Source organism: Tiliqua scincoides, chromosome 6 (genome assembly GCF_035046505.1).
Source record: "Tiliqua scincoides isolate rTilSci1 chromosome 6, rTilSci1.hap2, whole genome shotgun sequence".
NCBI classification, from domain to species: domain Eukaryota; kingdom Metazoa; phylum Chordata; class Lepidosauria; order Squamata; family Scincidae; genus Tiliqua; species Tiliqua scincoides.
In genome coordinates, this window is record NC_089826.1 from 3,123,295 (window position 1) to 3,145,543 (window position 22,249).

Consider the following 22,249-nt stretch of genomic DNA (forward strand, 5'->3'; position numbering starts at 1 on the left):
GGAGGGCAGATCATGTCATGTGTATTAAATAAATGTTGAACTGGGGGGGCCTAGTTAATTGACTTAACTGAAAGTAGCCAACCAGTACTATGAGGAATTTCTCAAGGTAGAGCATGATGGGAATATTCATCAGCTGTTTCATAATATCCTCCATTAAAGAACTGGAGAAAATGGAGGTGGTCTTTCTGAGCATTGTGGCTAATAGCCACTGGTGAACCCAGGGTCACAATGTATCCTCTGCCATCCCACAGATGAATGCAGGTATGTGCCTAACACCCTTACTCTCATTCCAAGGAAACTTTGCAAGCCCCATTCCTTCCATTGTTTAATACTGTTGAAGACATATTACTACCTGCTGCACACTGTGTTTTGTTTTACTGTACAGTAGTACATTCCCCACTGACTTAAAATCCAAGAAGATATATATTCTTTTGGTTAAAGAATTGGGTCTTTGCTGCTAAAATATAGGAGGGCTTGGGGGGCAGGGGGCTAGGAAGCCATGTTACTTCAGTTACTACCCAACCTATTACTAGTCTTTTCTTTGGCTGGTAATGTTCCTTCTCTGGAATCACATTGCGTGTGTGCCTTTTTTCTGCAGGAATTGATAGCCGATACAATGAAGGCTGCCGGGAACTGGCAAATTATCTTCTCTTTGGCTTATATAACCAGAGCAACAATGAATTTGAGAGATCAGGGTTTCCCGAAGAAGTTCTTGATGGTAAGGAAGATTGGTGATGTGTGCGTATGATATTTTCAAGGACGTTTCAGGGAAGCACCTGTGTGAAACAGTTTTGCTTTGTTTTAGCAGATTAGCCATACTGTGTGTGTGGTATTTTCTTTTTCCCATTTTAGTGGACCTGTGAGAGGATTCTTACTATGTAAATTTTGAGTTGAGCTAACTCTTGGTCATCTTGGAACTTGTGGAATAGCAATGAAGGAAAATACATGGCCATCATAACTCTAATTACCTTGTATGCCGAGGAGAATGTGTTCCTGGTCAGATGGCAATACTTGGAGGCAGACCTGGACCTGGGCACCTGTATCTAACCGCATCTGCCCGGCCATGAACTGTTTGGGTGGCCTTCAGCAAAGAGTTTCCTTCAGCAACTTCAAGAGTAATACGTTTTTTCCCTTCACTGGTGATCATGGCAAAGTGGATACCAGTATGATTTGCATGTATGATGAGCGTGCGCTCTTTTTTAAATGTTTTTTGCCCTGTGCTCATTATGTTGGGCTTTTGTGGTACGTAGCAGTCCTCTATCTCTGTTCCTTCTTTGTAACTGCTGATAAAGAGATCAACACTGGAAAAATAAAAAGATAATGTTAATGAACTCATTGGTTTGGTTTGTTTGGTTTCTATTCCATAAATTCTGGCTTCTTGCTCTTACAGATGTGATTCTACTAATAAAGCCAGACAGAGTCCATTTGTACTGTAACCCCATCAACTACAACTTCCTCTTGCCGTATGTAGCATTCTGGAGAAACTTGCATTTCCACTGCCTGACTGAGAATGAGGTGAGTGACAACAACAATTCACGGGCAAGGTAGTCGCCTAGTGTGGTGGAGCTGTGGATGACCTTAGCTTCCTATGCATGGTACTGTCATAGTGGCAGGTCTCTTATTCCTGTAGAATTGGTAAGTTTGTGAGTATCTTTTTCAGTTGGATATTGGTGTGGTAACCTGTAGTCCGTAGCATGTCACTGTAGTCAGTGGAGTTTACTCCAAAGAAAATATGTGTAGGGTTGCAGACTTCTGCTTTATGCCATTATGTCAGGATGCTAACTAAAAGGAGAGCCTGTGAAGTCCTTTGAAATTGTAATTCTCAGTAGTTGCGTTCTAGGTCATTCTGTGAGAATGAAATGTCCAAAGGAGAAGGAAAAATACTGAATGTTGAGCCTGATCCAGGAATCTGCTGCTTGTACTGCAGTTCAGATATGACTATGGGTGGAGCCATAGTTGGTGTCTTAAGGAGAGGTTGCAAGCACAGTCCTAGTTTACACAAGTTAGTGGAGCAGTCCTGTGTTTTGGTGACTTTGCCTAAAGTCCTGGGACCTGCCTCTCAAAGATCCCTGTATGGCACTTAAGAACTGGGGCTAGAGACTTCCTACTGGGCTAGCAAGGTAGTGTTCTCAGAAGTACAGAACGTATTCAGCCTTTAGCAATCCATACAGCCTGACGAACAAGCTAGAAACCGAGCCAGGCTATTGGTCCCAAGTAACCATTGAGTAGATCACATCCTGGCAAAGTCTGTAATTGGCTGTTTTCTGTTTTTTAAATAATATATGCACATATAATGTATATGTGCATAATACATGCACGTATGTATAATGTTATGTTTGTATGTAATTGTGTGTACATTTATATATATGCATGGTATTCCCTAACAGGCTACTGGATTGTGGTATTAGTTATTCCTCTCCTCCTCCTCTTCTTTCTCTTTGGAGTTGGGGAGTTTGAACCTTGATGCAGTTGGATTAAATAATGCATCTCTGGCATAATTCAAAATGCTATTTCTCTTTTGAAGCCTGATTGTTCTGGATTGTTTATTGACTCCAGGCTCATTAAGTCTTACTCCATGGGTGAAACCAAAAGGCTCTCTAGCTGAGTTAGTGTGCAAACTCCCACAGGTTGCAGGAGAGCCAGTGTATGCAAATGTTCTACCTTTGTCTGCAATATTTAGTGTTTGACTGGAGTCTTGCTTGAAACTGGGCAGAGCTGTTCCTTGGGATGTCTGACTGTGCCGCCAGGAAAGGAGCACGCAACCTGGGTTTTCAGCATGTCGCCTGCTCTGCTATTCTGAGATGAAGCTCCTATAGGAGTGGCAACCAAAAAATGTACTGAATAGGGCATCATCTTGGCTGGGATGTCCAAAGAGCTAACAGTTTGTGGAATTAAATTTTTTCCCCACTCTGGTGTGAGAGAGACTCAAAATTTCATGGCTGAGTGGAGATTTGAACCTGAGTCTCCCAAGTCCTCACCTAACACTCTACACCACATGAGTTTTTAGTTTTACCACTGATGCCAGTGTTTCTAAGATAGATGGCAGCATTCAAAATGACTCAGAGCCTACATTTGAATATAAGGGCAGATTGTGGTTCCAGATGTGGGTGTGTGTGTGAGGGAGGGAGAGGGGGGAGGAGAGAGAGAGAGAGAGTTCTATCCAGTGACAGTAATTGCACAAATGCAACTTCCAAATGCCCCACTGAGGTCTTCCCCAGGCCTCTTAATGCCTTATAAGGAATTAAAAGCCGCACTTCCAGTTTTTTGGGAAAAAACAACAACCTGAAGTCACATGTTTTTGAATCTAAGAGTTAGTCTGAGCCTGGCAGAAACCTTGGATGGATATGTGTGGCCTCTGCTGAGCTCAGAAGACCCTTCAGTGGCAAGGGGAGCAGAGCTCCCCTCAGCTCTGGAGGGGGCGGCATTTGTCCATATCTGCAGTTTCACTTAACTACAGGGTGTTCCAGAATGGAACTCCTGTGGATACAGAGGCATGGCTGTAATGACCACACCACCCACATCTTCCGAATCTCCCTCGACTGGCGCTCCCTCTCTAATGCTATTGCCCTGGTCTTAAGCTAAGCTGCTGACTGACTTAAAAGCATCACTTCTGTCAGTGATCTGCACACCTTACCTGGCTCCAGCTGGCATAAGAGAGATTCGACAACAAAGGAAAGAGATAAATTGGTGACAACTTCTTTCAGCTCCCATTATGACTGCATGCTGCCCTGGAGTCACTTTGCAGCTCATTCACAGCTCAATTATCACAAGCCCAATAGGAGCTCCCCTAGCCTGATCTTTATGTTTCACACCCCGCCTTAGCCTGTGGTTCTGAGAAATTTAGGAACTGCATAGTTGAAAAATGAAAAGCCCTTTAAGGTGTGTCACAGAAGGACTTGCTCTTAGCTCTTCATTCTTGCTAGTTGTCATTCCCCTGGGCAGAGGTCCTTACTATATTTGAGATTTGTATAGCCGTACACAGGTAGTGCTAAATTAGTGCTAAATAGTACAGGTAACAACTATACACCGGGGCACAGGCTCGTGAACTGCAGAAGAATCAGAGAGCAGGGGAAGTTGTTCAGGCCCAAGTGAATAAAAAGTGACAGTCTGTGTGCGTGGCATCAGGGAGGACCTGTCTATTATGCCTCTTGGTGGCATGAAGCTTCCAGCATGAAAGGTTTTGGCTCAGGAACTTGAACCGTTGCTGAATTTCAGTACCTGCATCAGTGTCTCACTCTTCAAATAGAAAAGCTGAGATCTGCATAACAATTGGACTTGTACTAGATGTCAACCCAACAGCCCTTTTTTTGCTGCCAAGTAGAGCTCTTGGGATTTCTGTAGCATTTGGATTAAATTGGTAGTGTAACTGGAGTATTCTAAACAAAGGTTTCTCAAGCAGGCAAAGTGCAGTGATTGAAGGATTCTTGCCTCACAGGGTTAGATTTAAATGCATAGCAATGCTACTGATGTAATGGTGTTCATGGAAAATTTCACAAAGTTGTATCCAGCTTGCGCACTGACTTTCCAAAGTGTGTTCTCTGTCTGTGTCAGTATGAAGATGAAGAAGCTGCAGAAGAATTTAAGATTTCCAGCTTTGTGGACATGGTCCGTGACTGTAGTCGAATCGGCATTCCCTTCAGCTCCCAAGGTGAGTTAGGAAAAAAATATCCCTGAAAAGAAATGCAACCCACACATACAGTCAGTTCTCATTATCTGTTAGGGTTAGGTTCCTGGAAAACCTAGTGGATACTGAATCAGCACATACTGAATCATTGAGCCTATGGGGAAAATGGGGTTAGGTTCCAGGGGACTCTTCACCAAACGCTCTAGGAACTTTATGAACCTGAATCTTAACTTGAACTATATAGGAATGGTTGATATTGAGGGCTCATCTACATCTTCAACATGATGTTTCCTTCTCCACCCTGGATACCCCTTGATGCGTTGAAGGTTGTGCCAATGGTGATGGTAACTTTTCCGTGCGGGCTATCCCTTGACTTATTGAAGGTCGCTGGCCCAACAGTGAGGTCTTGGAGGTCAGCAGTGGGGAGGGGCTTCTCCTCCACCACCTCTCTTGGATCCTTGTCTGTGCTTGCCCCAGCCCCACAGCAGCCCTCAGGTAGCCTTCCAGAGAGCTCTCATCCTTGGCTTCTCATCCTCGCCAGGATTGCAAAGGTTCAGCTGGAGTCCCCGAGATGGTGCCCAAGATGGCAGGGCAAGTCTGGAAGTGGACACAAATGTGTCTGAGAATTCTCCACAGGCCAATACCAATGCCTGTTTGATGCAGGACCAGCACAGTATTAGTGGATAGTGAGATCAGGGTCACAGATAATGAAAGCTGGTGGCAATTCTTCCCCTTGCAGGTAAGCGAATTTGCAGATAGAGAATTCACATATAAAGAGAACTGACTGTATCAAGTTGTGGAGATTGAACACCCCTTGCTCCTTTATTTTCAATGTATGTTTTCCTTAAGAGAAGTTCTGCCAGAAGGTGGATTCCTTGGGTGGGAGCCTTGATAAACTGAAATTGAGACCAGATTGGAATGTACACATGGTTTAAGGAAGTGTTTAAAAACCGTCCCTAGTTAAAAGGGTAATGTTGTTGTTGGGGGGTGGGGAGAATGCTGTGGTTTTGTGGTAAGAACCACATGTCATGTGGTGAGAATGGATGATGGCTGGATCCCAAAGGATGTCCTCTATGGAGAACTCGTGCAAGAAAAGCGCCCTACAGGTAGACCACAGCTGCGATACAAGGACATCTGCAAGAGGGATCTGAAGGCCTTAGGAGTGGACCTCAGCAGGTGGGAAACCCTGGCCTCTGAGCGGCCCGCTTGGAGGCAGGCTGTGCAGCATGGCCTTTCCCAGTTTGAAGAGAACACTTGGCCAACAGTCTGAGGCAAAGAGGCAAAGAAGGAAGGCCCATAGCCAGGGAGACAGACCAGGGACAGACTGCACTTGCTCCCAGTGTGGAAGGGATTGTCACTCCCGAATTGGCCTTTTCAGCCACACTAGACACTGTTCCAGAACCACCTTTCAGAGCACGATACCATAGTCTTTCGAGACTGAAGTTTGCCAGCAACTAACTAACTGTGGTAAGAACACCTGCTTTGTAAGCAGACAGTCCAAAACAGCATCTCCAGCTCAGTCTGGGAAAGAAATGGCAGAGAGCTGCCCCAGTCAGTGTAGACAATGCTGAGCTAGAGGGACCAAGGGTCTGATGAAGCATAAGGAAGTCTCAGACTCCTTAAGCAGGCAAATGAAGAAAGAGGACAAGGAGAAATGTAAAGTATGCTTAGAAGTTCAGGTAGGCCCCAAAGGGCAGGATTATCCTGTGACAAAAGGGCCTATGGGAAAGAGAAACAGTGAGGTGTCTCCAGGGATAATGGGCAGTATGGAAACAGGAGCAAAGAAGGTTCAGGTGGTGATTCTAGGATTTATATGGGTTGAGGGCACGTGTGAATGTCCCTGCAATTGTGTTTGCTTTGGGTCTTCTCATGAGCATGTGCAAGGCTGATTCTTCTTTTCCCTTTTAGTAGCAACTGCTTGATTTTTGTTAAGAATGTGTGGCATTAGTTGCACATTTCTCAGGATTACAGCATTTGTTCTGGAAGACTGTGTCTCGGTCTCATTTCGTGCATTCAGTAGAGATGTAGTCACTTGGCGAAAGAGCTATGCAAGGCACTCTTTCCTCCCATCTCACAGGGCCACAGTGCAAGTGACCACTTACGAGGTGGTGTTCACAGTATTTTACACGCAGAGTGGTTGGTGTGGGGGAGAGAGTAACCTCCAAGCCCATCCAGCATGATGGGAACGCACATGTCGGGTGCTTTTCTGAACATGAGGCTGCCTGGGAACTATATGTATACTGCCTTCCATGATGGTGGAAAAAGGCAGAGTGCAAGCATAATAAAAAAACCTGACTGTATACATTAAAATCATTAGTCTGGTTATAGGTGCCGCAGGCAGTCAGATACTGTGACTGTGTCTTCTATGTGCTCCTTAGGAAAAGATGGTATGCCTTAAGCAGAACAACCTGAGAGATCTCAGGATGAATTTGGACTTTTGATAAATCTATTTCATTCGTCTATGCCGCTGTGTTCGCAGTCTGAATTTCTGAAGAAAAAAAATGTATAGAAGTGCGTTTACTTTTGTTACCTACCTTAGAAGATTGCCTGTTCTCTCCAAGAAACAAGGATGGTAATATCTTTTATAACACTGTAGATAAGTTCCTGGAAAACAGGCTGCTCTGTGAAATGGTGCTATAAGAGCTAATTATAACACTGTGTTCCCAGTTCTCGGAGTCTGGCATAATTGACTGTCACTTCTCCCACATGACAGCAGTGGATAGGAGGAGCTGTTCCCAGGAGGACGAGGCAGGTTGTGGGAACTGCAAGCTCCTGGCCCAGCACTAGCCAGGATATGCAACCTCTGTTGGTTGAAAGCACAGCACAGGCAGCTGCATTTTTCCACACCAAACTTTTGAACAGCAGTATGGATTTCACCCCTTTTTCTGTTTTTATAATGCTGCAAAAATTACCTTGGGACACAGAGTGCCTTTCCAAAACAGCGTTATGGGAGGTATTGATGTAAATTAGACTCTCAGAATTCTGTTAATCGTGATATACACCACAAAAGAGCCCCCGTCTTTAGACAAAAGTGTCTTTCATTAAAAATAGTCTCATGCAAACAAAAACAAAGCAGCTTGTTATGCAGGCTTCCGTTTTTAGCACAGAAAAGATTAGGCTCCATGACTTCCTGTTCACAGTCCAAAGCCAGGGGGGAAAGAAAATGGAACAGTCTTGATTTGTTCTCCCAAGAGTTGCCACACAAATTTGCTGATGCAAGGAAGCTGCAACCCTCTTGCTTTGTAATTCCAGTTCTGTTTTTTGTTTGTTTTTTTAAATTGACAAGGTTGAATTTTCTCTACTCTGACCTGCTGTGGGTTTCCCAGCAACAGACTCCCTGGTGACCAGCACACATCCCAGTTAGGGCAGTGTGCCAGCTATTTAGCACCTCTTCATTTTTGTTTTTCAAAACATACACGCTCCCTTGGTCTCCACCAAAAGCATTTTGGTTCTCTTGAATAAAGGCAGCTGTTTTTTCTATTGGCTGTAGAAGTGCCCTTCAAATGATTGCATAGCTAAGGATTGTGCTGCGAGTTCATTTGTTTTACATTTGCGCTAGACCAGTGGTTCTCAAACTTCTTGGGAATTTTACTCCTGAAGTGTCTGTGGGGAAGGAGGCGAGGTCTAGTGTAGTGGTTCTCAAACTGGCGGGATGCTGCAGGAGTTGTGGGGAGCCCTGTGCAGTCTTCCGCAGGGCTCCCTGAGTCTTAGAACGTTGTAAAGAAGAGCTTGCAGAGATACCAAACAGGAAATGCTTTGCAAGCTCTTCTTTTCAATGTTCTAAGCCTCAGGGAGCCCTGAGGAAGACTGCGCAGGTCTCCCTACAACTCCTGCAGCAGCCTGTAGTAAGTAAAAGCACCCACATTAGCAATGTGATCCTGGGGATCATGTTGCTGTCCACACCACCTCCCCTGCCTCTTAAAGGAGCTTTACACGAGCTGGTGGGTTGCAGTTGACCAGTTTGAGAACCACTGCACTAGACAGTGGTACAGGGATGCTCTCCTGTGAAAACCGATGATAGGAATACCTTTTCTGATAAGGTGGTCTTTGTAAGGGACCCCCTGAAACGGCTGGAAAACATTAAAGTAAATAAAAATATTTGAAGCTGTCTTCTGAATCAGACCATTGATCCATTTGACCTAGGATTGCCTACCTGCAGCTCTCCAGAGTCTCAGGCAGATGTCTTACCTGCTTCGTGATCCTTTAGGGTAGAGAAGCTACAGTGTGACCTGGGACCTTCTGATGCAAGGCTTGTGCTCTACCACTGAGGGACGGCCCCTCCCACCTTCTGAACCTTCTAATTCAGTGCTTTTTAGACTTGGTCCTCAACCACTGGAATTGCTTTTCAGATGTCCAGAAAAGTCGCTGTAAGGAAAGAGCAGGCTGCCTGTCCCAGCGCAAACAGATGATGGATTGAAGGCAAAACTACTTGCAATCTACATTTGTCCGCTGTGTCTCAATGGTAGTAAAGCCCACCGCTGCGTAGCAATGCTTACCTGTTCCTTTGGCTTCATGCAGTCTGTGCAGCTGTACTGGAATTGGTTGGTTGGTTGGCAACCTTCAGTCTCGAAAGACTATGGTATAAGCCTACAGCACCCAGTATTCCCAGGCGGTCTCCCATCCAAGTACTTACCAGGCCTGACCCTGCTTAGCTTCCAAGATCAGACGAGATTGGGCATGTGCAGGGTAACTGGAGTATAGAAGTAGCAACTAATCCCTGACCCCCTGCCCTGTTTTGGTTTTTTCAGGTCACCTGCAGATATTTGACATGTTCATTGTGGAAAAGTGGCCAATAGTGCAAGCCTTTGCACTGGAAGGAATAGGCGGTGACGGCTTCTTTACGATGAAATATGAGGTAAGAATTGACTTCTAATCATGAGCCTATGGGTCAGCTTCATCAAGTATTTTTCTGCAGTTATGACCTGGAGAGCTCACAAGGAGGCATGATGGAAGAAAGGCATCTCAATTTGTTTGCCGTTTTGTATTTGCAAACATCCCAGACTACTCAATCATAATGTAGCATCCTTCATTTGGCTCAAAATATCCTCCCATGTCTAGAAATTTTGATCTGGCACCCTTTGGTATAGTGCCTGATCTGAGTAATCTCTTACGTTGCTGTATCTCAATATGTCATTATTCTAAGGCAGGGGTGTCCAAACATTTTGGCAGGAGGGCCACATCATCTCTCTGACCCTAAGTTGGGGGCCGGGAAAAAAAAAGAATTAACTTACATTTAAAATTTGAATAAATTTACATAAATGAATATATTAGAGATGGAACTTATATGAATGAACGAAGGTCTTGCAATAACTCAAGACTTCTAAAAGGCCTTGCACAAAGCAAGGCTGGCCTTTCCTTCGCTGCCGCAATCACATCGCAAATGTGAAACAGAAAGCAGTGGAGGGAGACCTCGTCCCACAGCTCACGCAAGAGGTCGAACAGTTGGCTATCACGCTGAGAACAATTGCGTCGGGCCAGCGCAGGCTCCATCAAGTTTCCGGAGGGCCAGAGGCTCATTGGAGACTGGGGGCTCCCTGAGAGCTGGATTGGGAGTCCTTGAGGGCCACAAGTGGCCCCAGGGCCGGGGTTTGGGCACCCCTGTTCTAAGGCAATGTTTCCCAAACAGTGGGTCAGGGCCCACCAGCGGGTCACAAGCTTTGACCATTTTCATGTGACCCTGCCAGTGTTGCATGAGATGAAAAAGGTTGAAAATCACTGTTCTAGTGGGTTGTGATAAATTGTCATTTTAAAAAGTGGGTCCTAGTGCTAAGAAGTTTGGAAAGCGCTGCTCCATGGATAATGATTTTGCAATGTTGTATGGAGTTCAAGAATAACCATTTAATATTATTTGTTTTTTCAAAACTGACCTTTCTCTTTTTGTTTTAAGTGTGAAGAATTATAAAACCAGTTAGGTGATTATTACACTGCTCTGCTTCAAGGTTATTTGTAGAGTTATATGGGATTTTAATTGGGAACTGCAGTATGGTCTCTGGGGAGCCTAAAATAAGGATATGCATTTTCTTAGGTGGCTAAGTCACACAATGGTGACTCAAGTTCATGGTACCATTCTGCAGCCGTAATGTCTCCAATTGAAAATGAGTGAGTGTGAATAGAGATCATGTCATAGAGAGCCACTTGTTTCGAAATCCAGCAGAAAGCAATCTGGTTCTTGTCTACTTGTTTTTGACTAGCACCATGCATTCTTAATGCGCATTTCAGTAGACCAGAACATCCTGGCACTTTATTGATTTATTGATTTGATTTGATTTGATTTGTATTCCGCCTTTCTCCCCGAAAGGCACCCAAGGCGGCTAACAGTCAAGTCAAAAAATACAAGGCAGATAAACATTAAAAATACAATTAATACACTTAAAAACAATTAAAAACAGATAAAATACATGGCAGCAGACTGAAAGCACGCAGTAAAAGACTTAAGTTATAAATGTATAAAAACAGCCCTTATGGTGCCTCAAAGGCTTTCCTGAATAAAAAAGTCTTCAGGCCCTGCCGAAACGCTAATAATGAGGGAGCTGCTCTCAATTCAAAGGGGAGGGAATTCCATAGTGCAGGTGCCACCACTGAAAAGGCCCTGTTTCTGGCCGCCATTCCCTTCACCACTCCCAATGACTGCACAACCAGCAGGGCCCCTTCTGATGACCTTAGAGAATGGATCGGATTATACGGAAGAAGGCGGTCTCTCAAATACGCTGGTCCCAAGCCGTTTAGGGCTTTAAAGGTCATAACCAGCACCTTGAATTCCGCCCGGAAGTGAATGGGCAGCCAGTGCAGCTGCCGGAGTAGCGGCGTGATGGCGTGACTTCTCACTATGCTGCCATTTGCGAGAGCTCTGTGCCCACATGTTCCTGTTTCTAGCAGTGCTTGAAAACGTGAGGGGGGAAGCCTTCATGCATTCACTCTCCTTACAAAATCCTATCATTTCCTCTGTAGCTAATGGATGTCAGCGTGGATCTGTGGAAAATCTATGGCAAAATGGATCCTGCTTCTTTGGAGAACTTGCTTTCCGAGGTGATGTGATAGCTTTATTTTGCCTTTTGTCAGTTAGTTCACTGAAAATAAGCCCGTAGCATGAGGCTAAACTGTTTTATTTACATGTGCAATTGGGGAGAAGAGTGCTTGTTCCTCATGTTGTGGTTTTGCTTATTTCCCTGTTCCATAAAAACTGAAATAACTGTTTTGCAAAGCCCCATTTTGTGAAGTATGCTAGTCAACTTGTAGACCACTTTCCAGGCGTATTAAGCATTATTATCCTGTATGAATTAAGAGTGCAACCTAGAACTTATCTAACTCCCCCCCCCCCCATATATCTGTTGCAGAGGAAGGTCAGTAGCAATGGACAAGTTTTCAGAGGCACTTGTCCACAGTTACTGTCAACTACATTGAGAAACCCTGGTAAGACTCCACGGTGCCCTGGAATGAATCACTTGGGTCCCAAGATGGGGGCTGAGGGCTCCTTGCTGGAGCTCACCAGGTTGGGATAACTCCTAGACCGGAACCTTGAGTACCCTCCCTTTTTGTCCCATGTTGGAAGAAAAACAGGGTATACTATACGTAATAAATCGATCCCATATCATGGCATTCATTTCCCTCTGGGATTTTGGCCCCATTCTTTTAATAGTTTGGACCACAGTTACCAGGAATATCTCTCTGTAGTCTCTGTTGGAATGAATGGGAATGTTGCAAGAGTTTAGAAGGAGACAAATCACCAGTGCTTTGACTCCTCCTTTTCAAAATCCAATTGCTTTGACTGAGCCCTTTGCTTCCCTCCCACATATCGCAACCATCTATTAAAATGGTATGGTGGAGTGATGTCTCCAAGCTGCTGTGTTAGTCTCCATAATTTCTCACCATAGTTTCTATACACGGAGTGGGGTAGATGTACTTTTTATTTGTGGGAATCTAGAGGTGAAAAACCCTTTGTTCTTCATTTCAATATCTTGCTAATTTGGGTGGCTTTTATGGCAGGGCAACAGGAAAATGGGTCTGGGCTGACATCCAGTGGCCGTTGTCTGAGTTGTTCAATGTTTGCCTGCTTCTCTGTTTTAAAAACTGTGTGTACCCAGAGAGCAGTGATGAAGTCTTGATTGCAGGCACAGCGTTCTTGCTTCCTCTGATAGTTACCATGCCATTGTGGAAAACATTGCAGGCCTACATCTGGGATGGTGGGTAGAGAATTGCAGGTAGCCACATTGGTCCATTAGGAAGAGTCTAATAACTTCAATAGGGTAAATACATTTTTCTTCTGCCTTTTTCTAAATTGTCCCGAGGTGGCTGCTGCAGTAGCTTGATTGAAACTAAAAGGTCACAAAGTCATGAGCAGGCTTTTGAGTTCTCTAGAACTCTTCTTCAGGGTGGATGTTTAGAAAAACAAGGATTTGCCATTCTCCCATTTTAAAGACAAAACACTCAATATCTAGCAGTTTTTCAGACCTGTACAAGCACTACTTAAATTCCTTGAAAGGCAGTATGGAGGAGTGAAGAGATTTATGGTAGTCTTCATAATGATGCAAGTTGTTGTCGTCTCCCAGTTCCTCTCTCCAAAGCCCTCAGATTTATTGTAAGCTTCTTGCATCCAAGTTATTGAAAAAATAGAACTGGGCAATGCCAACACTGAGGTTGTCATACTTTGTGTGAGATTTTTTTTTTAATTGTTGTTTGACTGTGCCTTCCCTTTGTCCTATGCACATCTGTCTGCATACAAAACTGGAACTGGGCTGTTCCTGTCTATTGTCTGGGAACAGAATATTGACTGTTGGCACTAGCTTGGGGTGTGTGCAAGCCCTCCTACTAAGGGAGAAGGGCACAACACCCTGGAAAATCCTCCTGTTCAAGCAGGGGTGGCACTGGGGGTTGGCAAGTTGGGCCATGACTGATGGTTCACCCTAAATCCTCAGTGGCAGTGTTAGTGCGCGGTGTGCCATCAGGGGGTTGGCAGGGGCTCTGTGGGGAGCCCAGTCCAGTCTTTGCCATAGGGCCTCCATCAGCAGTGTGTACAAGCCCCACTGAAATTAAATGGAATTGTGTAAGAGCATGTTAGTGATAATCTTTTGATCATGTGGAATGCTGCCCTGGGAGAAAGTGCCTGTCAGAGGGTTGGTAAAAAGGAGACTGAAAGGTTAGGGCTTATTGTTGCTCCCCCTAAGCCCTTGGAAAAGAGTAAAGAAAAATCTAAGTGCACGCAGTCTGTTTAATCTCATTAGTAAACTTTTTCAGGTAACTTTGGCATTTAAAATATTAAGTGTTTCTTTACGGCAGCGATCAGAGACTTCCACAGCATTGTGTAGAGTTGTGTAGTGAAGTCCCCTTAAAGTGATATTTGACATCTGCAGTTCGAAGACTTGCCTGTCGTTTTGAGTGATCTCCTCTGAACTGTATCCGGATTGATGGGAGGCTGTTGTTTCTCTCCTCAGGATTTGGTGAATTTTGAGCATCAGTGGACCAACTTCTTTGCCAATTTTGATACTGAAATTCCTTTCATCCTGGAGCTGTCAGAGTCTCAGGCGGGGGAGGTATGTGTACGACTGCATGAAAGAGCAGCTCACTTGTTTACCTGTTCCTAATGTCTAAACCTCCTCTGTACCACTCATCAGCATACAGAATGCAGCCTGCTGCGCATCTCATTCTTGGAATGACCTACTTTCAAACACATCCCATATTTAATGGTAGAAGTCGTGTTACCACTGATAAAATGGATCGTGGATCCATCCATACAGAATCTGGTTTGGTGCAACCCACTTGGTGTCTACTGCAGATGATCTTGAGGAAGGGCCATAGTCCTCTCTGGCACAGCACGTGCTTTTAAAAAAAATATTTATGCCCCACTTTTCTTTCCAAGTGGGGGAACCAAAGTGGCTTGCAGCCAATTTAAAAACAATAAAAATAAAACAAATTAGCAATAGAGCACGCAAAAGGACTCGGACTCCTGCAGTCTGAGTGATCTGATAGCAGGTGGTGATAGTCCTCTGGAGAACTGCTCTTTGGTGGAGTAAACAGCACTGGGCCAGATGGAGCCATGGTTTTGCTCTGTATTAAGGCAGCTCCATGGTTTCTGCTTGATAGCAGATGCCTGAGATTCCAGAGGCAGGGTTAAATGCCAGCCTAAACAACCTAGGAACAGAGATCAATGCCTCAGAAACCAGAGCAAGGCTTGAAACAGTTTGGGGGGCCCTTGCAGAGCCAGCTCATTACCCAAGTAAAGCCACTGGCTAATATACCTGGAACAGAGGCCTGTGAGTAGCCATTTGCCTGTTCAGCTAAGGTGAGTAAAAATGGCTTCCAAATGACCAATGACAACAGCTTCACAGAAGGCGACTCTCTCTTAGTCCAATAGTGGCTTTCTTTTTGTCATATAAACTAACGGTGACTGCTTTTGCAGGATGCTGTTCACATAGAATAGGCACAGTTACATTGCAACAGCAGACTGACAAAAGTGTCCGCCTTCCATCCTTGTATGTGAGCACCTGTTTGTGCATCCTTGTAGCCAGAGCCGCTTCAGTTAAGGTTGCAACTAGCTTGAACCCTTTCTGCCTTGAAGACCCAGCCTTTGTTAACATTCCATTTCTTTTTCACTGTAGCCATTCCGAAGCTACTTCAGTCATGGAATGATTTCAAGCCATATAACAGACAATAGGTAACTCTTCTTCTTTTGCTGATTTCAGTTCATCTATAACGTGCAACACAACCTGTCAGTCAGTTATTCAGTTATCAGAAATCAGTAGTTGTTGCTGTGATTGGCACCATTTTTAGGGAAAAATTGAAAGTTTAAGTGGGTGTTCTGGTTTTTTGCATTGTAATAGTGTAGACCCTATCTTTAAAAAAGTTCCATTTATAGTAGTTATTGAGAGAAGCAGCTGACTGTATTTCTTGAAAAACACAGCTCTGTTTGAGTGTAACTTATTTCTTACGGTCAGTCCTAGCAGACAGCCTTTTGTACTGTTTGGCACCCATTCATCAAAGGAGAATCTGAATTCTGGCAACTTCAACTTTCCATCTGAGGGGCATCTGGTGCGCAACACAGGCCTGGGTGGGAGCACTGCCAAGCACATGGTGAGCAATATCCTTGTTAGATTTTAATAAGCAGTAATAGAAATAGCATCAGAACAGTGCTGTATGATCACTTCTCAGACTCCTGGAACCTAGAACCGTGTGCGCAGAACCTTATTGTAGAGAGGGACAGTGTTTGTGCACTCCATAAACAATGAGCTTCCTTTCCCTTTGTCCTTGGATGTATAGTGGTGAGCCCCAATTCCCTCGAATCTCCCAAAGAAAAAGAACCCCAGAAAAGCCTCACCCCATTCCCACACCAGGGAGGACCCCAAGCCTCCTCTACAGCACCTTTCCCTCTAGGGTTATAGCAAACAACAAAGGGACAGGCCCTTGCTCCTCCCCTAAGGGAAGATCAAAGAGTAGACCCATTGTGGAGTTGCCTCCTTCAGCAGTGGCTTGCCCCCAGAAGGTGATGTAAGATTTGACCAGGAAACAAATACCCTGTGCCTGGAAGATGACAAGTCAAGGGTGTGGGATCTCACTGGGCCAGAGCGTCTTGCTTGCTACCGTTACTGCAGTCTTCTTCCTCTCTGCCCCCCCCCAGTGAAAGCTGAAGGGTGATGACAAGACCCCCATCAATTATGAATGATCTCAGATCTTTTTTACTGGATGTTCAGCTAAGCAAACACAACACCAGACATCAGGTGCAAAACATTTGCTTCACCAGTGAACTTTGACACTGCCCCCAAACCATTTTTTCTTTGTGACTTGAGTTGCACAGTGATGATGATTCCCCGTCATAGCAATGCTTAGGGTGCAAGGCGCATATACATACGTCTGTCTGTGCTTCTTACCTCATGTATGTTTTGTGTTTTTCATCAATCAGGTAGTGCAGTGTGTCTCTCCAAAGGGACCTCTGGCTTGTTCAAGGACTTATTTCTTTGGAGCTACTCATACGCCTTACCTTGGTAAGTTCAGCATTGTTTACTCTGTGTTTGAACTTCTAGCATGCCTCATTCATAGGACTTATAAGAAAAAAGATATTAAAAAGTCACATGCCTCAAAAAATGAAGGCACAAAATAGGAGAAATGGTAAAACTGGGATAGGAAGATTTCCCAAGTTATATCCTTTAAAGCCTGGAATGTCCCCATAAGTGGAAGGTGGTGACTACAGCAGAGGCTGGCTAGTGGACTCCTGGTCTTGACCTTCCTTTCCTGGGTTTCACAAATGTCTTACACTGTTTCTCTCCCTTCTTGTCTTCTCTATTCCTGTGGTAAAGAGATACACCCCTTGTTTTTTTGCCTGCTGATGTGGTTTGCTGCCCTCCAGTGTCTGTGTGTCCCTGGCCACTGGGTTTTTAAAGCCTATCAGCTTTTTCAAAGCAAGGTTACTGTCCACAGTTCACTCATACTGCCAAGATGTGTGCATGAAATGTATGATGGGATAAAAATAACTGAAGTTCTTCACTCTTGTAACAGGCAATGATAACGAGATGGAAAAGAAGACAGATCAAGTGTAAGTTGTGTTTTGGTTTTTTCAGTGTTTCTGTTTCTGATGTTACAGTCCTGGACCCATTAGTCTGATGTGGTTGCAATGCATCCCATTTTCCATTCCTAATTATAAGGTGAAGTTTTGTGTTTACAACCTGTTGGGTTTGATCCACATTTAATGTTTGGATGCTTTCGACTTACTTGTAGGACACCAAAAGTCTTAAGCTTAATGTTCAGTGACCACATCTGCTTTCTAACTATGCTGATATTTCAGATTCAACCACTAGTGCAGTCACTTTTTCTAACTTTATTGAATCATCTTTGCTTTGACCTGACCTATAAAGAAATTCTGTATTATGTTTTATTAGAATTTATTCACTTGTTTTGTACCCTGCTCTTCTCCCTGAAGGGCACCCAAAGTGGCTTAGTCTGTTCCTTGGGTCAAACATCCATAGATTATCACAATTAGCATTGCATTTGCTTTAAGAACATAAGAACATAAGAACAGCCCCACTGGATCAGGCCATAGGCCCATCTAGTCCAGCTTCCTGTATCTCACAGCGGCCCACCAAATGCCCCAGGGAGCACACCAGATAACAAGAGACCTCATCCTGGTGCCCTCCCCTGCATCTGGCATTCTGACATAACCCATTTCTAAAATCAGGAGGTTGCGCATACACATCATGGCTTGTACCCCATAATAGATTTTTCCTCCAGAAACTTGTCCAATCCCCTTTTAAAGGCATCTAGGCTAGACGCCAGCACCACATCCTGTGGCAAGGAGTTCCACAGACTGACCACACGCTGAGTAAAGAAATATTTTTTTTGTCTGTCCTAACCCACCCAACACTCAATTTTAGTGGATGTCCCCTGGTTCTGGTATTATGTGAGAGTGTAAAGAGCATCTCCCTATCCACTCTGTCCATTCCCTGCATAATTTTGTATGTCTCAATCATGTCCCCCCTCAAGCGTCTCTTTTCTAGGCTGAAGAGGCCCAAATGCCGTAGCCTTTCCTCATAAGGAAGGTGCCCCAGCCCCGTAATCATCTTAGTCGCTCTCTTTTGCACCTTTTCCATTTCCATTATGTCTTTTTTGAGATGCGGCAACCAGAACTGGACACAGTACTCCAGGCGTGGCCTTACCATCGATTTGTACAATGGCATTATAATACTTGCCGTTTTGTTCTCAATACCCTTCCTAATGATCCCAAGCATAGAATTGGCCTTCTTCACTGCCGCCGCACATTGGGTCGACACTTTCATTGACCTGTCCACCACCACCCCAACCAAGATCTCTCTCCTGATCTGTCACAGACAGCTCAGAACCCAGCAGCCTATATCTAAAGTTTTGATTTTTTGCCCCAATGTGCATGACTTTACACTTACTGACATTGAAGCGCATCTGCCATTTTGCTGCCCATTCTGCCAGTCTGGAGAGATCCTTCTGGAGCTCCTCACAATCACTTCTGGTCTTTACCACTCGGAAAGTGGTACTTTATTTACTTTATTACTTTATTTACTTTATTTTCCAGTAAGCTGCTGTCTCAAATCTATGCTGCTGTCGTAGAGGCTGTCTGGGCTGGTATAGACTCCTATTCAAAAACATCTAAAGCCACCAAGGTAGAAATATTCCTTGTTAAAACAGAAACATTCTTGCACTGGAGTTCAGTCAAACTGGTTTATCAGCCATTGAAGGGCTGTTTTACTTGGGATGTAAGCAAGTATGTGTGATAGGTGTATTGGAAAGAGCTGTTCTGAAGCAAGCTGGAGCCAAGAGCTCTAGATTCCTTAGCAACTCACTAAACCCCATCTCTGAACTTCTTCCATTTATGGCTGTCTCTCAAGAACAAGCTATGAGTGAGGCTAAATGCATCAGTGTGTCATTACATACTGAAGTCTACTTGTGTACCATGCAGGGCCACAGTTTGAATTGAGGTAACCGCTCAGAGGTAAAGCATATTTAACTCTTTACCACTCCGCTGTTTTCCACCCAAAATTTGTCTCTCTGAAGAGGCTCTTTTAACTCTTAAAAAGTACAATTTGTGACATCCTTTATGGAGAGCCCGATACATATGAGTAAACTTTGGTGTGGAACTACTCACTGACCCATTTTGTATCAATATGTTTCAAGTCAGTGATTCCTCTTCAGGGGTACTGACTAAACAGCATAGCTCTAAGGTTCCTTGTCTCTCATTGTGCTCACCTGTGCCTCTCTAGGTGTTAGTCCCTCCATCCTTGAGGCTGGGGTAGCTTTTATGCCTAAGGTCCTGAACTTTAATTTGGTGAGCTAGCCAACTTTTCACTTTCCTTGCTCTGAAATGTAATTCACAATCTTGTTTTTCATATGTAGTTATATTGTTAGGCTATTTGAGATGTTAGCAGCCCTTTATAGGTGGGACATGTGAAGCTGTCCATGAGTTCTTTGGAACTCAGAACTATAAGCATTGCTCATCTTCCCCTGTTTCAAGCAAGCCCCTACGTAAAAATGTTCTGATTCATTTTGCCCTCCTTCTCCTTGTCTCTGCAGGCAAAAGAAGTAGCAGAACAAATGTTTTTCAATATGCTTGATGCTTTTGAACTTGCGTACTTCAAATCAGCATTACGGTATGCCTTTCTTTTTAGGAAGCTATTTTCTCATTGTGTGAGACTGTGGTCAATTGCTGCTTAGAAATATCCACTCTATAATGACTTCAGCTACCTTCTGTGTCTATAAAATGCAGTCTTGTCTGAATGAATGACCTGCATGTCTATTCATTCCCAGCTCATTTCACCCCAACTCAGTACTCTGTAAACTTCAGGACTACTTCTGGTAAATTGTAGGAATTCAATATATATACACTCCCTGAATTATAGACATTCTCATTACGGACTTCCACACAGGTATGATAATGCTGGACTGGCAAGAACTGGCTATTTGGACCTACACTAGTTTCAAGTTACATACGAATCTCTGGAAACTAATCCTATCTGAAAATAGGAGACTCTGTGTTGTCAGAGTCCAAATCCTATCCAAATCAGAGTCCAAATCCTATCCAACTTTCCAGGACCAGTGCAGCTGCAATGGAGCTCCAAGGTAACAAATGTTCCCATACTTTGAGGAGGCCTCTGTGACTGCTATCCCAACACAGGAAGCAGTGCGTATCCTATTGGCACAGCAGCACTGGCGCTGGAAAATTGGATAGGATCGGACCCTCAGTTGTTAAAAAATTTAGAGAAGTTCGTAATCGTGGAAATTTGTCTCTTCTGTATTCAAAATCGCAGCTTCTCAAACTGCTTTTCTTTAACAAAACCATCCATTGATACATCATTGCATAGTCTTCTATGCAACATATAGTTTGCCCTTCCAAGCTGCCCTCATTCAAGGATAAGTGATATTTTTCATTGCTTATTACAGAACCAGGATGGTGAAGTGTTGCGGGAGTTGGTCTTAGACCTGGAGGATCCAGGTTCAACCATGAGGCTTCCTGGTTGACCTTGGGCTGGTCACTGTCTTTCATCCCAGGGTTGTGAGGACAACAGGATAGAAGGAATGTTGGGAATTCCCCCCAGCGTAGAAGGAATGTTAGGAATACGCCCCCCTGAGCGCCTTGGAGATAGAGTGGTATTAAAAAAGTGGGGAAAAAAATGCTCTCTCTTTCCTACAGCACCAAAACAGATTTCCAGATTCAAGCTGTGAGCAATGATGGAAGGTCAGTATCTTCATCATTTCGCATCTGATAATTTTTTTGAACCAAACCAGTTTTAAATGAGTCTCAGAATGCCAATGGCTGGGGGAGGGCATGGCAAGAGAGGGCTGTTGCTTTTATACCCTCTTTGTGGGGCTTCTCAAGGGGTTCTGGCTGGCAGCTGTGAGACGTGGGGTGCTGCAACTCGACTTCTGACCTGATCCTTACACTATGTTAGCAGTTTGTGAGATCTGTTAGAACCTTCTTTACTTAAGATTTTAACAGTGTTTTATTGAGTTGGATGTGTCACCTGCCTCGCCAGAGGACGCAGGGTGGGTGAGTGAGTCTTAGTGTTGCATGCACGCACATGCACGCACATGCATACCCACCTGTGTATTTGTTTTACAACACTTCATACTGTTTGAGACAAGCAGGACCCACAAGATGACTTGCACATGCACTGTAAAAACCATATAAAAAGTAACCTTAGGGCAAACTCAGTCTAAAAATATCTTCACAGAAGCATAGAAATTAGAGTCTACATTTTAAAAATATATTTCAACCTAGCAACATCAGTGTAACACTGACTTGACCCATGGAGCAGCAGTATTTTCACTGCTTGCCAAAAGGTGGCCAGTGGTTAAGCCAGGAGGATGGACCATCTTTGGAAGGCCTTCTGCAGTTGTGTAGGGTTTGGCGCTCATTCCCTGAAAGTTCACAATTTGCATTTTTTTGCACCAGTTGATGGCATCAGTTTTGACTGTACACGATACTAACCAAAATCTGAAGACGTGATAGCAATTTTTTGTAGAAGGGAATCCTCCTCAGTTGTTGCTGCTGGGTCATGGCTGTCATTTCCACAATTGTGGTGGCATGTTTTGTTGTTCTTGTGTTCGGTCTCTGCCCATGAAGTGCAATGTGTGCGTAGAATTCTTGGTGAAGGTGGGAGTCTGGGAGCACATTCTGAGAAATGATTTAAGTTTAAAAAATGGAGGGGGTCATCACTGTACTGAGGACTGGTATGGTGTTTTAGTTTTTTAATTTGCCTTGATGGGGAACATTTGAACTGTTTACCAGCTGAAATGGAAGCTGTCTAAAAACATTTTTCCCTCCTCCAGAATTCTTCCACTGGATAACGAGAATAGCCTTTATTTAGTGAAAACGGTGAGTAGAATTCATGTCCCAGTTTTTAAATTTGTTACAGAGTAAATATGCTTGCTGTGGGAGAACCCACTTTGCTGTTTTCCACTAGTGGCTAAGATGGATGACCTACTCATCCACATATATCTGGAGCAGTTGTTCACAGCTTATTCTTGGACAATAACATGCATTCTCTTGTACTGTTGAGTTCTGTTGTAACGCTAGTGATCAGTGTGGCAACTGGTTCCAAACACTGAAGATGGTGGCATTTCTGTACCATTGTATAAGTGTTACAGGTACCCTGTTCTTCAGCCCACTGAGCATGT

The 22,249-nt window shown here is 44.1% G+C and overlaps 1 protein-coding gene and 1 pseudogene across 1 annotated transcript in view; one reads left to right on the plus strand and one right to left on the minus strand.

Annotated features, from left to right (window-relative positions):
* Nucleotides 1–22,249, plus strand: part of DNAAF9 (dynein axonemal assembly factor 9) — a 78,982-nt gene that overhangs the window by 13,245 nt on the left and 43,488 nt on the right. The window contains exons 3-16 of the mRNA XM_066632162.1: nt 599–718; nt 1,391–1,515; nt 4,552–4,648; nt 9,373–9,479; nt 11,573–11,650; nt 14,053–14,151; nt 15,217–15,272; nt 15,553–15,688; nt 16,515–16,596; nt 17,108–17,144; nt 18,651–18,738; nt 19,646–19,722; nt 20,763–20,807; nt 21,902–21,947. Coding sequence (XP_066488259.1) covers nt 599–718; nt 1,391–1,515; nt 4,552–4,648; nt 9,373–9,479; nt 11,573–11,650; nt 14,053–14,151; nt 15,217–15,272; nt 15,553–15,688; nt 16,515–16,596; nt 17,108–17,144; nt 18,651–18,738; nt 19,646–19,722; nt 20,763–20,807; nt 21,902–21,947 — 1,193 coding nt within the window. The remainder of the gene's footprint in view (nt 1–598; nt 719–1,390; nt 1,516–4,551; nt 4,649–9,372; nt 9,480–11,572; nt 11,651–14,052; nt 14,152–15,216; nt 15,273–15,552; nt 15,689–16,514; nt 16,597–17,107; nt 17,145–18,650; nt 18,739–19,645; nt 19,723–20,762; nt 20,808–21,901; nt 21,948–22,249) is intronic.
* On the minus strand, nt 9,209–9,327 carry LOC136656367 (5S ribosomal RNA; annotated as a pseudogene).